At 42.1% G+C, this 14,320-nt stretch overlaps 1 protein-coding gene across 1 annotated transcript in view; it reads right to left on the bottom strand.

Moving 5' to 3' along the window:
* The window catches only part of TCERG1 (transcription elongation regulator 1), a 31,123-nt gene that overhangs the window by 3,173 nt on the left and 13,630 nt on the right, over positions 1-14,320 (bottom strand). Inside the window, 11 exon segments of the mRNA XM_052689371.1 lie at positions 26-205; positions 581-763; positions 1,560-1,724; positions 6,095-6,245; positions 8,286-8,404; positions 9,057-9,146; positions 10,169-10,304; positions 11,096-11,162; positions 11,764-11,924; positions 12,355-12,443; positions 13,584-13,699. Coding sequence (XP_052545331.1) covers positions 26-205; positions 581-763; positions 1,560-1,724; positions 6,095-6,245; positions 8,286-8,404; positions 9,057-9,146; positions 10,169-10,304; positions 11,096-11,162; positions 11,764-11,924; positions 12,355-12,443; positions 13,584-13,699 — 1,457 coding nt within the window.

Below are 14,320 nucleotides of genomic sequence, written 5' to 3'. Positions count from 1 at the left end.
CAGTTTGAGCACATATCGCTCTTACCGCTGAAGTCTCATCCAGAAGTTGCCTAAAGTGTTCCCTCTTCTTTTTGGTAAGTGCTTCGATGTGCTCATTGAAGAGCTTCTCTTTCTCTTCTCTCTCCAGCAAGGAGCCAGACTCCCAGCGGTGATCTTTGCGCAGGGTCCTTCTGGTGTCAGACCACGACACATCTGAGGAACGCACCTGGCCACAAGGAGGATTATTGCTGTCAATGTGGTGCCCTGTGGTTCACTGACAATTGTTACCCAGCCCTTAGTGTTCTTCTATCCCTTCTTTTAAACTATAGATCAAATTAAGAATTAAAGCTCTTCAAAAAAATTCAGAGACAACAGCAGCTTTCTGTTAAACACTAACCAAGCAGCAGCTGGGGGAAGCACTATGCATTAGTGCAAATGCAGGAGGAGAAATCACTGTCCTGGAAGAGTACTCTCTTGTAAAGAAAGTGAAGACAATTCTACTTCTATATAAGCCAAAGTGCTTTTCATACACAGCATGACTGGAAAAGAATGCACTGCCACGCTCCTGGAGTGAATCAGAGAGAACGTGCTGGTGCCTCACCATGTCAGACAGCAGTGCTTTGAAGTTCTGTATAGCTTCCTCCCGTTTGTGCTGCTCACGTTCCCTGTCGATCTCCTTGGTTTGCTCTGATCGAGCTTTCTGCACTTCTCTTTCTCGTTCACGCAAACTTGCCTCAATGCGAGCTTGTCTTTCCAGCTCCTTCTCCTTTTCAGAGTCTAAATTCTGGAATGTAAGAATAGAAGTTTTTCCTCAATAAAAACAACGTGACATCTTTCATGCTTTCATTAGGGAGGTTAGCAAATTAAAGGATTATCAAACCAAAAGTATCTCAGAACAAAATACTTCAAAGCGATGTAAGATCTGCAAAACTCTGCTTCAAGAACTGCTGAACTGCTGTTGGGGCTGCATGGGGGAAAGAAGCCAGGTTACAACACACACTTGTTCTCACCACAGAACGACGTTTCTCACGAGTGCATCCCCTCACTGAATAATGGCTGAGGGAAGCAGTATAACTGTCTTTAGCCAACTTTTCCCCACTCCACCATTAATTCCTTGAAGAGAAAAGCAGGAACGCTGCACTCAGAGATGGGCACCAGCGAAGGAGCTGCGTGTGAGCCACCTGCCATCCTGAAAGTTCAGCTGACACGAAAACCACAGAACGGGAAAGTGCCCATTCTGTTTCAGAGCCATCAGAGCGGTGTCTGCACGTTCTGAAGTTCTATAGCCAATGACCTTACAGCACTCTGCTTTTCCTGCTCTGCTGACTAAATTCACCCGTGCACGTATGCAATGTACGCATGCAGGCATGCACACACCATGCAGCAGCAGAGCCACGGACAGCACTGCTAAGATCTGCTGCAGTCATTCCAGGGTACTGCTACAAATAACCCCCGTGCAGAGCCTGCTTAAACATGGAAAGAAAGCACACGTGAGGCTGTCTTACAGTTAGTTCCTTCACACATCATTAGCAACACAACAGCAGGACACGCAAAATTGCTTCCCAATGGCACACACGTACCTTAGCTATTTTTTCAATGTACTGTTTGAAAAGGTCTTCCCTCTGTGAAGAGCTATCCACAGCTTTGTAACGAGGGTCAGTCTCTACTTTGTCCTTCACTTTGCTCCAGCGAGACTGACTGTCCAGGTGGTGGTTAGCCAGTAGTTCAAAGAAGTCCATTTTGATCTATTTTACAGACAATAACAGAAAGATAACACTTGAGAAAGAGACTTTGATACGCAGCAGTTTGCTCTTATGAAAGAAGAAATGAACTTACCTCCATGAGAGGGAAGTATACTAACATTACATACCATTTTAATTTAGAAAAAGCATTAAAACTACTAAAACTCTGAATTTAGACCTCACATCTACAACTCACTTCCTCTTTGGGAAGATTTCACATCAGGAAGATCTGCTAAATCTACGATGAGCTATATTCATTAAAGAATGATTCACCAATTTTATTTCTTCAATTTCAGCTTATTTTTGAGCTTTTACATATCAAAATAACAAGCTACTGATTCTCCACTGTAGCATTGTACTATCAATATCACAGAAGCTCTGCAGTTTTAAACAGGGCTCTAAATAGATCGTCTATTTAAGGACTCGTATTCCAAGTGTGCAATAAACAGAGGTAAACTCTTGGATCTACTCATCTTAAGATGGATCTAACCAATAAAGAACCCACGCAGTAGTAATTAAGTGAATTACATTAGAAGACAGGTATGCAAATAAGGAAAATTTTTAGTTTACATTTTCAGTTTAACTGGGACGTCAACACTCTGTCCAAAATGACAGCACCACCAACGGCTGGCAGAGCATCAGTCCTGCTGGATTTTTGTTCTGGTTTATTTGTTCGTTTTTGTTGTTGTTTGTTTGAATCTTAAGACAAAAGCGAGCAACCAATTTTCACCCAAACTCCCAGAATCAGCCGTCACAAGAGCAACTCCTGTGCCTTATTACACCTCTGTTTTCTGGGGTAGATGATTTCCCTCTTTCCTGATGTGCGTTAACTCCTAGCTGATTTTTCCTTTTTATTTCCAACACTTGGTGCCGCAGAAATCTGCTTTGACATTTAAGACCCCGTGCGTGAGAACAGAAGCAAGGGAGCCGTTAGCCTCGCTCCCTGAGGGGCCTGCAGGCAGCGAATGGACAGGCTGGACACAGAGGTTGAGCACGCTGCCTTCGCAGCAGCCCGAGCCTCGCTGACCGATGGAACAAAGTCCCCGGCCCTGGCACACCACTAAAACCATCGGTTCAGAAGGACTGGCCCTTCAGTTTGTGATACTTGTCAGCTCTCCTCGTCCATTGGAAAAGAACATCGCCAGAAGCAGTTCTGCTCTGGAACACTGAGGTTCACAAAGGAGAACACTCTGCATTTGCAGAGAACTGCCACCTGCTGCTCTGTGTTACGGCACCAATGAAACAAAGCTCAGAACAACATTCTGCAGGCTGAGCCAGCCATAACTTGCACCCTTCACAATATTAATACATAAACATAAAGGATTGATAGACTTTTTTCTTTACTATCTCAGAAAGGTTCAGATAGTAAGCAGAGATTTAGAGAACAGTGGTTAGAGCCAGCCGAGGAGTTACTCTGTATCTACAGCACTATCATTTTGCTTAAAGAAGCTAACAAAATGCTAAGCAAACCATTTATTCATTTTAAGATAAAGAATGCTGTTTCAAAACATCTTTAAACATGCATGCAGTATAAAAATATGAAGCTTTCTAAGCCATGGCATTAGAAATACGTCAAAAATCAGACGGTGCCCAGATCATAATGCAGAAGTCTATAAAGTAAGGGTCTCTCAGAGCTTAACCAGAAGCCCCTGCACAAACAACGTGTGACAGACATCCCACGGAACAAGGCGGTCAGACCTCGGGAGGCAGCACTGCAGGCAGCGCAAACCACAGCCTGACCAGAGCTCCGTCAGGGACGGCAGCCCAGCCCAGCACCGCCTGCCCCACCGCCGCCCAGCCCCACACCGGGGCTCCGCAAGCAACGGCTGCAGAAGGAAGGGAGCGTTGAGCCAATTCCTTCCTAAGAAAGATGAGCGACTCCCAAAGCACGGGTTTAACCCCGGCCAGAGCTATCTTTCATCTGCAGCATCTACAGAGAAGCACTGCGATTTGCTTTGTAATTAAAACTCCAGAACGTCTCACCAAAGAACGGCCTTTTGGGATCGCAGCTCCTGGATGTGAAGTTCAGTGCACGTAAGCATTTAACACAGGAACCAGCTGACAAACAGCACAGAGGGGGAACCCTCGGCAGGGCCGCCCGGCACAGCGCCAGCACAGGGATCTGCTCCTGCCTGCTCCCCTCCACCCCCAGCCGCTGAGCGGCAGCTGAAAACCCAAGCACCCATCAGCAGCCAGTGAGCCACAACTCCCAGCAAAAAACAAAATACTGGACAACCCCAAACCCTTACATTAAAGATTTCTGTAAAGCGGATCCTCCTTAAATAGAGATTTTGGACTTTTAAAACAGACTGAGAAAGCTTCAAGTTCAATGCTTTAAATTTTCTTTTGCTTTAAACACTTTCAAAATCAAAGGAAAATAAGAGCGAAAATATTTCAGGTGTATTTAGGTCTTTTTTTTTGGCAGTTAACACATTGCAGGTACAACTCTCATCACTTCACAAGGAAAAAAACTAAAAAAATGTAAAGTACCGGAGCTGCGGGAGGCTAAAGTCACCACACAGAGATACCAATTCTTTCCTCACTAGGGAATCCCATAATATTTGCGTGTCAGTGATTGACAGCTGTCAGACTGAACTGATTGACAGGCCGCACAGCACATAACTGTAAAGTCTATCCACTTGTTATAAAACAGAATACATAAAATGGTTACAAAAGGCTTTGGAGAAAAAAAAAACATTATTTCAAAAGCAAACAAACACAGTCTCTCTTCTTTTAACTTTAACTTAAGAACAGTCATGCAACAATACGACATTTTACTTTGCATTTTACTTTGCACTAAGCTGCAAGAGCGCTTTAAAGTTCCTCATTCATAACCAAAACGCAGCATGTAAAATTCTAGATCTGAAATACATCAGTTCTCCTCTAAGAGCACAATTATTCATTGAAAATATCAGCAATAAGGCAACATTTGGGAAAAAAAAGACCAGAGTACCTGGATTAAGGAAAAAAATACATGAGACTTACTGAACAAGAAAACTGTCTGCAAATCTAATGTGCTGTTCAGCATTTTTCTCTTCTGCAAGTATTCTAAGTGCAACATACATTAACTTTATGCTACGAAATAAACACTGCAAACTTCAACATGTTAAAAATCAGGCTTTAGAGGTTTTCTCCACTCACACACCACACGGGGACATGGCAGGAAGGCTGCACATTTTGGTGGTAACACCCAGCATCACCTCTGCAGTTAATTGCTCTCCTAGCACTGAGAGCACAGCAAGGGAAGGGAGCCCAGCAGCACAGGGGAGGTGATTCTGCTCCTCTGCTCTGCTCTCGTGAGACCCCACCTGGAGCACTGCGCCCAGTTCTGGAGCCCCCAGCACAAGGAGGACATGGAGTTGTCGGAGCAGGTCCAGAGGAGGGCTGTGATGATGATGAGGGCTGGAGCACCTCCCCTACGAGGACAGGCTGAGAGAGCTGGGGCTTTTCAGCCTGGAAAAGGCTGCAGGGAGATCTCATAGCGGTCTACCAGTACCTGAAGGGGCCTACAGGAAAGCTGGGGAGGGACTTTTTATAAGGGCAGGTAGTGACAGGACAAGGGGAAATGGTTTTAAGCTGGAAGAGGGTAGATTTAGACTAGATGTTAGGAAGAAGTTCTTTCCTGTGAGGGTAGTGAGACACTGGCACAGGCTGCCCAGAGAGGCTGTGGATGCCTCCTCCCTGAAAGCACTCAAGGCCAGGCTGGATGGGGCTGCAAGCAACCTGGGCTATGGGAGGGATCGCTGCCTACAGCAGGGGGCTGGAAGTAGGTGATCTTAAAGGTCCCTTCCAGCCCAAAACATTCTCTGATTCTATGAAAGCCTGCTCTTGACTATTGACACTACGGTCAGATGACATTTGGAATTCATTAATCTTTAATAGCTGACCTTTAATTCTAATAAGCAGCAGTTTATACATAAGATATATTTACTGAAAGATTAAGTCACGGAAGTGCTAGCTTTAAATGCAAAGAAAATATGGAAGCTGTTTGAAATTTACTTGGAGCAGCCTGCAGAGAATTCTAAGATCTTACTGCCTTCACTAAGAACAGAGAGATAATGGCCGGCTCTGGGCCTCCCAGCCAAGCAGAACAAGAACTGTGCTCCTCTCAGTGCCTAGGGACGGCATCTTACACTGTTCTCAGGGTCACAAATATGAGCTCAACACACACTACGTTAGTATACCTGCAAACTTAAAAGCAGTTAGTTTAGAAAGACCAAAGAGACATCCGTGAAGTGCTTACATTGTAAAACATCTACAGGAAGGGAAGGACTACGTCCCGGCCAAGGCATGCTGCCAACCAAGCACTGCTCTGTCCCATCTCACTCAGGCTCACACCACTCACACCGCTGAGCTAAAAAAATTCACCTTACCTTCTCACCCCTGGTCTTCGAATCTTCTTTTTCCTTCTTTCTTGCCGCTGCGATAAACTCATTAAACAAGGCCTCTCGATCTTTCATCTTTTCAATTGCCTTGAATCTCGAGTCTTTAGCATGCTTGGCTGCAAATTCACTAAAAGTAGTTCTGCAACAAAATGGCAAGTGAACTAATGTGGCAGAGCTGTCTTTGCTTGGAAGCAGGTTCAGCAGAGAAAACATTTCTTCTGCTGGTAAACATGCCAGAGCACAATGAAAACCAAAAAGAAGAAGAGAAAAACCATCCTATGTTCTCACTGTAGAGATGCTTGACCAACGAATTACAGAAGGGAGTCCGGTGTAGGCACGCACACATTAGACACTTGTAAGGTACTGGTTTGTTGCTGTTTTGGTTTAATAGAGCTACCTGCAGAACATGCAGGTGTAGGAAGAGAAACTACAACACAACCAAGAAAAGGAAATGAAAACTCAGCTGACTACAAGTTGTCTTTTTTGTGGGTAAGCAGTTCAGCCACCAGTCTTGTCCAGGTATTTCACACCTGTGAAATTAGAAACTTCGCATGCATTCACTTGCAGCCAAACCATGCTAAGAGTTTACTGAGGAAACAATCTTTCTGTGCTAGTCACAACGTAACACTGGCTGCTGAAATCCTCCCCTACAGTGAACACCATATTGCCTTATCTTAAAACACATGGAGTTGAAAATACTTCAGTCACTATGGGCAGCTGCAGCAGTACTGGGCTTTTAACCCATTATCCCCATAGCATTTTCCTGGCAGTTCTCTCACCTCCAGGGCCAGATTCCAATCTGTGCAGTAGATATAGTACTGCCACTTACCTCAAAAAAAACCACTATTCTGCTTTTTCCAAGCTCTGATGCAAATCTGGCCCCAAGAATACGTGAGACACTTATAATCATACGAATGTTTTCATCACAGCATGGAAATAATTAGACTTGGAAAATCCAGCCTACTGTTGCTGTAGGGTAAATTGAAACAAGAAGAGAATTTGGTAGCTTATTCAAAAAGATTAGAAAATGAATGTACAGCTATATTGAAGAACAAGAGCTGCTTAAGTGGAACACAAACTCTTGAGCATGTTGGACTGAGATAGATGATTAAAAGCAGTCTGACGCTCACAGAGGTACAGCAATATCTTTAGACAAACACTGAAACCAGAAGACAAAGGATAAGATTAAACAAGACAGTCTTTCAGTCGGAGTTCTCTTTCCCACCCCAGTCCATAATTAAGTAAGAGTTAGTCCCAATCCGACACACTGCAGATACCTTGGAAGCTGAGAACACTACAGCTAACAGGAACCTTTGGTGTTAGCCTGTGAACGCTACGTGGAACTCACTGATCCATTTTTTCTTAAAACATTCTCATGGCTCCATCCGTCCTAGACTACCAAACTTTCTGCCCTCGTTAAACGAGCAGACTGGTGCTTCACAGTAAGAGTTAATCACATCTGAAGTCATGTAAGAATTTACATAACACTGGGTTCCATCAATTTCCAACGCCGATCACTAAAACAATTAAATGGAAGCAAACCGAACAAGCAGTTACTTCACTGCAAAAGAATTAATGCCAAGTAAGCCAAGAGATGCTGAAAGAGAACGCTCACCTGTAGACATAAGCACCTATTTCATGAGCTCTGTGTGAGAAAGTTGTGAAACAAACATTTCTAGCAACGTGATCTTGAGCCTTAGTGCATTTACTGTTATCATCTCACTGTTACCACTGCATGCTGGCCTGGCTGAGAAGGGTAAGTAACACTTTTCATATGAAAGTAATCACAACATTAAAAAGTCTTATTATTATCAAGACACTTAAACAGAAAAATGTTCCTTCAAACTCTCAAACTGGGGAATCTTCCCTAACACTTCTCAGAGACTACAAATATTCTTAGAAAACAGGGTTACTAAAGAAGAACTGTGGTGGACCTTGAAACCTCTCACAGTCCAGAGAACGTTGTGGGAATTTCTTCAAAATGACTAAAAATACATTAAGCATGATAAAGTTCTATTATTTTATAGAATAATACAGTAAGCAAAAAAAGATTTTAATACCTTATTTTTCTCCTCTTTCACCATTTTGAACGAGGTTAATGAAGGCAATCTGCCTAGCACCACCCAAAATACTTGGTTCCTACAGTGCTTATGCACACGAATGACAAAGAAGTTCCTACCTCGGGTTAATCTTTGATTCTTCCATCATTTTCTTGAAATCCTCCTTGGCCTGCATTATTTTGTTTTTCTTCTCCTTGCGCTCCTCTTCTGCCCGGGTTTTCACATACTGATCAAATACCTGCAGAAACAACACCAAACATAAAACCTGCACCCACACCAGCTCTAGGCAAGGAGGGAGAAAATCCCACTGCTTTCCTTTTCCCCTGGCCCCTTCCTCCCACCACAGAACCAATACAGACAAGGCAGAAAGAATGGTTACGAGTGCTTTGCACTTCAGTATGTGAATTACTCCAATATATTGAGCGTGTGATCTGAGAACAGCGAACGGTTCCTTACATGTTCCAGTTCACATTTCACTGGGACTTGTGTTTAAGCAAGCAGACACTTCTTGTGTTTTGGAGTTTCCTGTTTCCGTTCGTCCATTCAAAGCCTCCTGAGTGAGAACTTGCTTAAGAATAAATGAGGTGGTTGGGATTTTTTAATTACTTTTTATCACTATTATTTTTTCAACTGCATTAATCATTACTCCAGTCGTTTGACAAGATACTGAAGATTCTGATCACTTCATTCAGGTTTTGGAAGTTTTTGTACGCATACAGCAGAACCATCAACCAGCTTCTTTTGGCTTTTCCAATTTCACAACAAACCCCAATCGTAACAAAAATCTCTTCCAACAGATTACTCAGAAAGACTTGCATGGAGCAAAAATAATTGGCGGAGGATTTAGATACCAGCAGCAGCTGGAAGGAGAGTGAATTTCACTTCTTTACCTGTTTCCTTTCTTTAGGGTTGAGAAGTAAATAACGAGGATCAAAAACTATCTTGTGCAGCTCTTTCTCCCACGTCGAAAAAGCAGAGACCTTTAATTAAAAATAAAGTCAGACTTTAACTGAGGCTTAATTTATCTTGAATGTACAGAGGTTGTACAGTTTTGCTTAAAAAATATAAGGCATGAAAAGATAAAGACAAACTCATGATGAAGTTTTCATCACTAATAGATGATGAGCTATGGGGGGTGGCCAGAGCAAATTCCAACACTAATTGGCTCTGAAAACTTTAAATAGTAACACACACTTAATTACTCATTAAAATAACTGCTGCTGTGTGGCATTAAAAGAAAACTGAGAAGTCACTGTTGAGCTTTTGTGTTTTTAGAAAAAAATACAGAGCAGATGTTGGATATAAATGCTATGATTTTTAAACAACAGTTCTGGTACAAGAGATTCCAACTTAAACAGGCTCAAGTTAATCTTAGGAAAGCCTTATTACAATTAACCCATGACATTTAGTTGTTGAAACTAAAAAAAGCTCATTGGCAGCTGGAACCACTTCACATATTTAACTTCCAAAAAAACTGAATTTACACTCTAATAGTCCAATTTATTTATCAGAACTGATTGGTACAGAGCAAATTCCCAATTTAGTTAGCTAAAAATAAAAAGTCTTCCATTTAAGGATAAGGATGTACAAACCATTTACTGCTTCTCTACCGAATTTTACTACTTACTGGAACTTACTGCTTTTCCCATGTAGGAACACCTCCCAAAACATTAAGTGTCCATTTCTCATTTATTTTCACTGGCATCTTCCAATTTTATGCTTACTTAACTTGGATTTTATTTTATCTTAATTTTTTCCTCTCTCCTCGCCCCTCACCTCCATCTTTAAACTGTTTAATTCCACCTATTTAGAAATGAAATGTTGCTGATTTTAACATTCACTGAAATACAGGCTCTTGTACCAAACACAACCATGAATTGGAAGAATTACGAAACTGCTCTCCTTGCATAAAGTGCTGCAGGTCCTGAACTGGCTAAGAACTGAGATTTCTGTCTGATCCTCCTCTCAGTCACTCATTCACACACACAATTATTTCCCTAACCCCTCTTTCTAGAAGCATGTCCTTGAATTGTTTCATCCGAGCCTCCAATGGGACGATGGCTCTCTCTCGAGCAGCTTTAATTTCAGCTTCCATAGCAGCCTCCTTCTCTGAGTCAATATCTTTGTTATCATCCTTCCTGGGAAAAGAAAGAAAATTAAATATACAGTATGACTTGGGAAGTAGCAAGTCAGCTCTGCGGGTCAGAGGTTAAATGGTGACAGGTCACACAGCAGATGGGACAGGTTAATTCAGAAGTACAGGCTTACAAGTCGTGACCATTCTTTGAGACTTGGATAGGAATGCTTTCGTATTGAAAGAGTTCAAGCAACCAAGATATTTTCAACAACTTCAGTGCCAACAAACGAGCCTAAGAACTGAACACGGTCTGGTTGTGTTCAGAGGCCTCGCCAGACGTGCACTAGATTTTAGGTTAGCTGCACTAATTCTCTCATCTCCTGTTCAAGACTGAGGCTCTGTGAAAAAGACTACAGCAGTTAATTCAAATTGAGAATACCTTAAAATGATTAAAGCAGAAAATGTAATAGAAATAGAAATTTATCCATCAAAACTTTTCTGGAAAGAAATGCACAATTTGCTGATTTATATTTACTATGGGCAAAAGTGCTTAGCTCCAAACACAAACTCACAAACTATCAACAACTTCATGATCACCACTAAGAGTATAAAACAACAAAAAAACCTGTGAAACTGTTTGTAAAACAGCACCTACAAACGACTCCAACTAAAGTAAGGCCCACTGCTTCCATTACAGAGAGCAACGTGAAAAAGGAAATAAAGCATTTAAACTACCGTAACAGAGAGAAAACAAATCTCACAGAAATAACTGCTATTAAAACCTAGACTGCTGGACTTCGTCCACCAAAGATAGATATTCATAAGCAAGACAAACACCAACTCAAAACTTACTTGCGCTTTTTAATTTTGATTGGCTCATCCTCGTTTGCTTCTTCTATAGATTCATGCTCTTCTCTAACTGTAAGAGATTTCAACACTACTTTAGGTTTTTATCTTCGGTAACTCACACACGAAGCCTTATGCAAAATCAGAGGATGGACAATGCATGCAGTACTGCTTTCTGATAAAGGAAGAGGCATTCTTAGTTGCTTCCAGAAAAATGCCATCCCAACGTTCTGGGGGCACTAACAGATTGATGGCAGGCTTTGCATTTAAAATGATGAACGCTGACCTTTTATTTGCAGGAAAGAAATCAGACTAAGCAGCCTAACAAAGCACATCTGGATCTCCTGATTACATACTTGCACTTTGCTCTCCTCCAACTACCAAGCCCATGTGTCATCCCAGGATCATTTACTACAACTCATATCAGAAAGATGCCTCAGCTGAGCAGCCTCTTACGTGCTCTCTGTTCTTGGCAGCTATTTTCAAACTGTACTGTAGCTGATGTCCTTGCATTCCCACCTTCTTTCTTGAAGAAATTCCAAAACTATATGCATTTTTTTGACATGCCTACATTTTTCTCACTTGTTTGGACATCACTAATTTTGGAAATGAACACAAAATAAATGATAAATTATATTCAGACTTTTAAAGGAAGGTGAAAAGAATGCTCTTACTGAGTTTTTTCCCTTCTTCCATCCCTTTTTTGTGAGGAGGTTCTTGAATAATTTTGTCTACATCAGCTCTTCCAATAAGGTCATCTGGTCTGTCCCACATAGAAAGACGTGTGGTAGGGTTATAGAAGAAAACACGCTCATCACCCGTCCACACCACACACCTAGAAATTCAACAGACAACAGAACGTCTCGTTTTGTCTCGTTACATCGTGCTCATATTGCCACATCACTTCAAAAGACTGGATTGTTTTGGTTGGCAGCTGCACCTATTCCTTCCCCAAAGCACAGGGCAGAAGTAGCAAACAATTTTGAGGGGCCAGAATTTCATACCAGATCAGGAGGAACCGGCAGCAGATGAAGGGGAATGGGCTAAGGAAGCTATGCTGGCAATGTACCTCCCAGACTGCAGTGAGCGTGAGATGCAAAGACTATGCTACAAAGACTGCTGCCTGAAGGAATCCAATGTTATTGGGATCAGAAGTGTGCCATGAAAGGATCTTCATGCACTATTACTTGTTCTACCTATCCAGCAACACTCCTTGTGATGATTCAGTCCTCCAGTTGCAGGCTGCAGGGAAAACCAGTACCTACCAAGGGGTTCCTGGAATAGGGGTGGTTGCAACTGGCTTGGCTTTCTGAGCTGCTTTTTCTTCTTCAGTCATTTCTTCCTCTTTTGGCTCCTCAAGATAAAAGCAAGCAAACAAAGAAACAAACAAACAAACAACAAAATCAAGTTACAGGATTTAGGCAATGATAGCTTGGCAATTACTTGGTTATTACAGGGCAATGTACTTGTTTTGAACGAGCAATTGTATTTCGAAACAATGCCAATCACCAGCTTACAATTCACCTCAACCACACTTCAAACAAAAGCACTGGAATTTCATCACACACTGTCAGAGCTGCTCCAAAACTCAATCTAGGAAACCTCCAGGTGTTTGCTTCGCTGAAACCTTACTTCAATACTTTCCTAGATCTGCACCAATCTTTGACGTAGTTCATCAAGGAGTAAAATGCAGGGGCAAAGAAATACGTATTTGGTCTTAAAATCCATTTATCCAAAACAAAGCCGTGGAGCATGGAACAGTCGAAATTCTGCAATGACCTTTGTAACAAATAAACAAACGAGCTGCAACCTCAAAAGTAAACAGGACACAAGGGTAGCAAAAATAATAATTGAATTCTGCGTTTTTGCTAAGAAGTGTACATACAGGTTCACAGAAATCAATATAAAAACATTTATTTCATTTATTTTCATGCAAGCACCTTGGCATCTTCAAAACCTGTGCTTTTTCAGCATGACAAAATCCCTTTCAGGAAAAAAAAGGCTGATTTTTTTTACTGCAGCACAAGCACTGAATACCTTCTAGCTCGTGCCTTCCTAACAAACTAAACGGATTGTTACAGCACATGGAAAAGTGCAACTTTTGTTTCAAAGTAGTAAAGAAACAAAGCAATAGCTATTCAGGGGTTTTAAAGGAAAAGTTTCATTTTTGTGAACACCTTAAGAAGAGCAAAAGATGATTACGTCTGTGCAATCAGATTACCTTTTTCTTTTTGCTATGTTCATATTAATTTTGTAACTTAATTCATGCTCCTTTTTTTTTTTCTTTAAGTTGTCTTTTTTTGTTAAAAAATGCTATAAGGCCGAAAAAAAGAAGAAAAAAAAAGAAAAAGGCTTTCAAAAATCACCCCCAGAAATTCAAGAACTCAGATTACTAACCATGCTTCCTGTCAATAATGCCTGGTCTACAGATGCATCCACCCCGCAGGATGTAGGAACTAAAATGATGATACTATTTGGTTGCAAGGTCTTTTACCTCCTTTATAAGTTCTTTTATAGGTTCTTCTTTTGGCTCTTCTTCCTCCGTCTCCATTGGTAAGGGTTCCTCTGTAGGTTCTTTAATTGTCTCTTTAATCTTCTCTTCCATTTTTTCTGCATAAAGATAAAATTCTCCTTACTACTGTTAACAAACAATCATAGAAACAGTCGTGTTTTTTCCAGTACGACTGTCCAGCACAACAGCAAAACCAAAACTTATTTTCAATGCATTTTCACCACATTCCATTCTTGCACTTTACAACGTCTGCTTACAAAGACGTGATCATCTCCAGTGCAAGATCTACTTGGGACTGAACACGGAAATACCGTAAGACAATGCATTAAAAAGCCAGCTGAACGCACCACCCTCCAGAGCAAGCGCTGAGTTCTGCATCCTGGTTACAAAAACACCATGCATCGCCACAGGCTCGGGGCAGACTGGCACAAAAGCTGCATGGAGGAAAAGGATCTGGGGTGGCCAGCTGACAGTCAGTCCAACGCGAGCCAGCACTGCGCACAGGAGGCCAAAGAGACCAACGGCACCCCGGCTCTGTGTCAGATGCTCTCAGCGCAGCCAGCAGGAGCAGGGAGGTGCCTGCTGTCTGCACTCAGCAGACAGTGCGTGAGGCTGCACCTCCACACTGTGCTCACCGAGGCCCTGCAGCGTGTCCACAGGAGGACAAGGCAGCCACGAGGGCTCTGCAGCACAAGTCTTACGAGGAGCGGCTGAGGGAG

The sequence above is a fragment of the Tympanuchus pallidicinctus genome, unplaced genomic scaffold (assembly GCF_026119805.1).
Source record: "Tympanuchus pallidicinctus isolate F22 unplaced genomic scaffold, pur_lepc_1.0 scaffold25, whole genome shotgun sequence".
NCBI classification, from domain to species: Eukaryota; Metazoa; Chordata; class Aves; order Galliformes; family Phasianidae; genus Tympanuchus; species Tympanuchus pallidicinctus.
The sequence above is the reverse complement of the archived record's forward strand: the minus strand, read 5'-3'. Positions and strand labels throughout refer to the sequence as shown.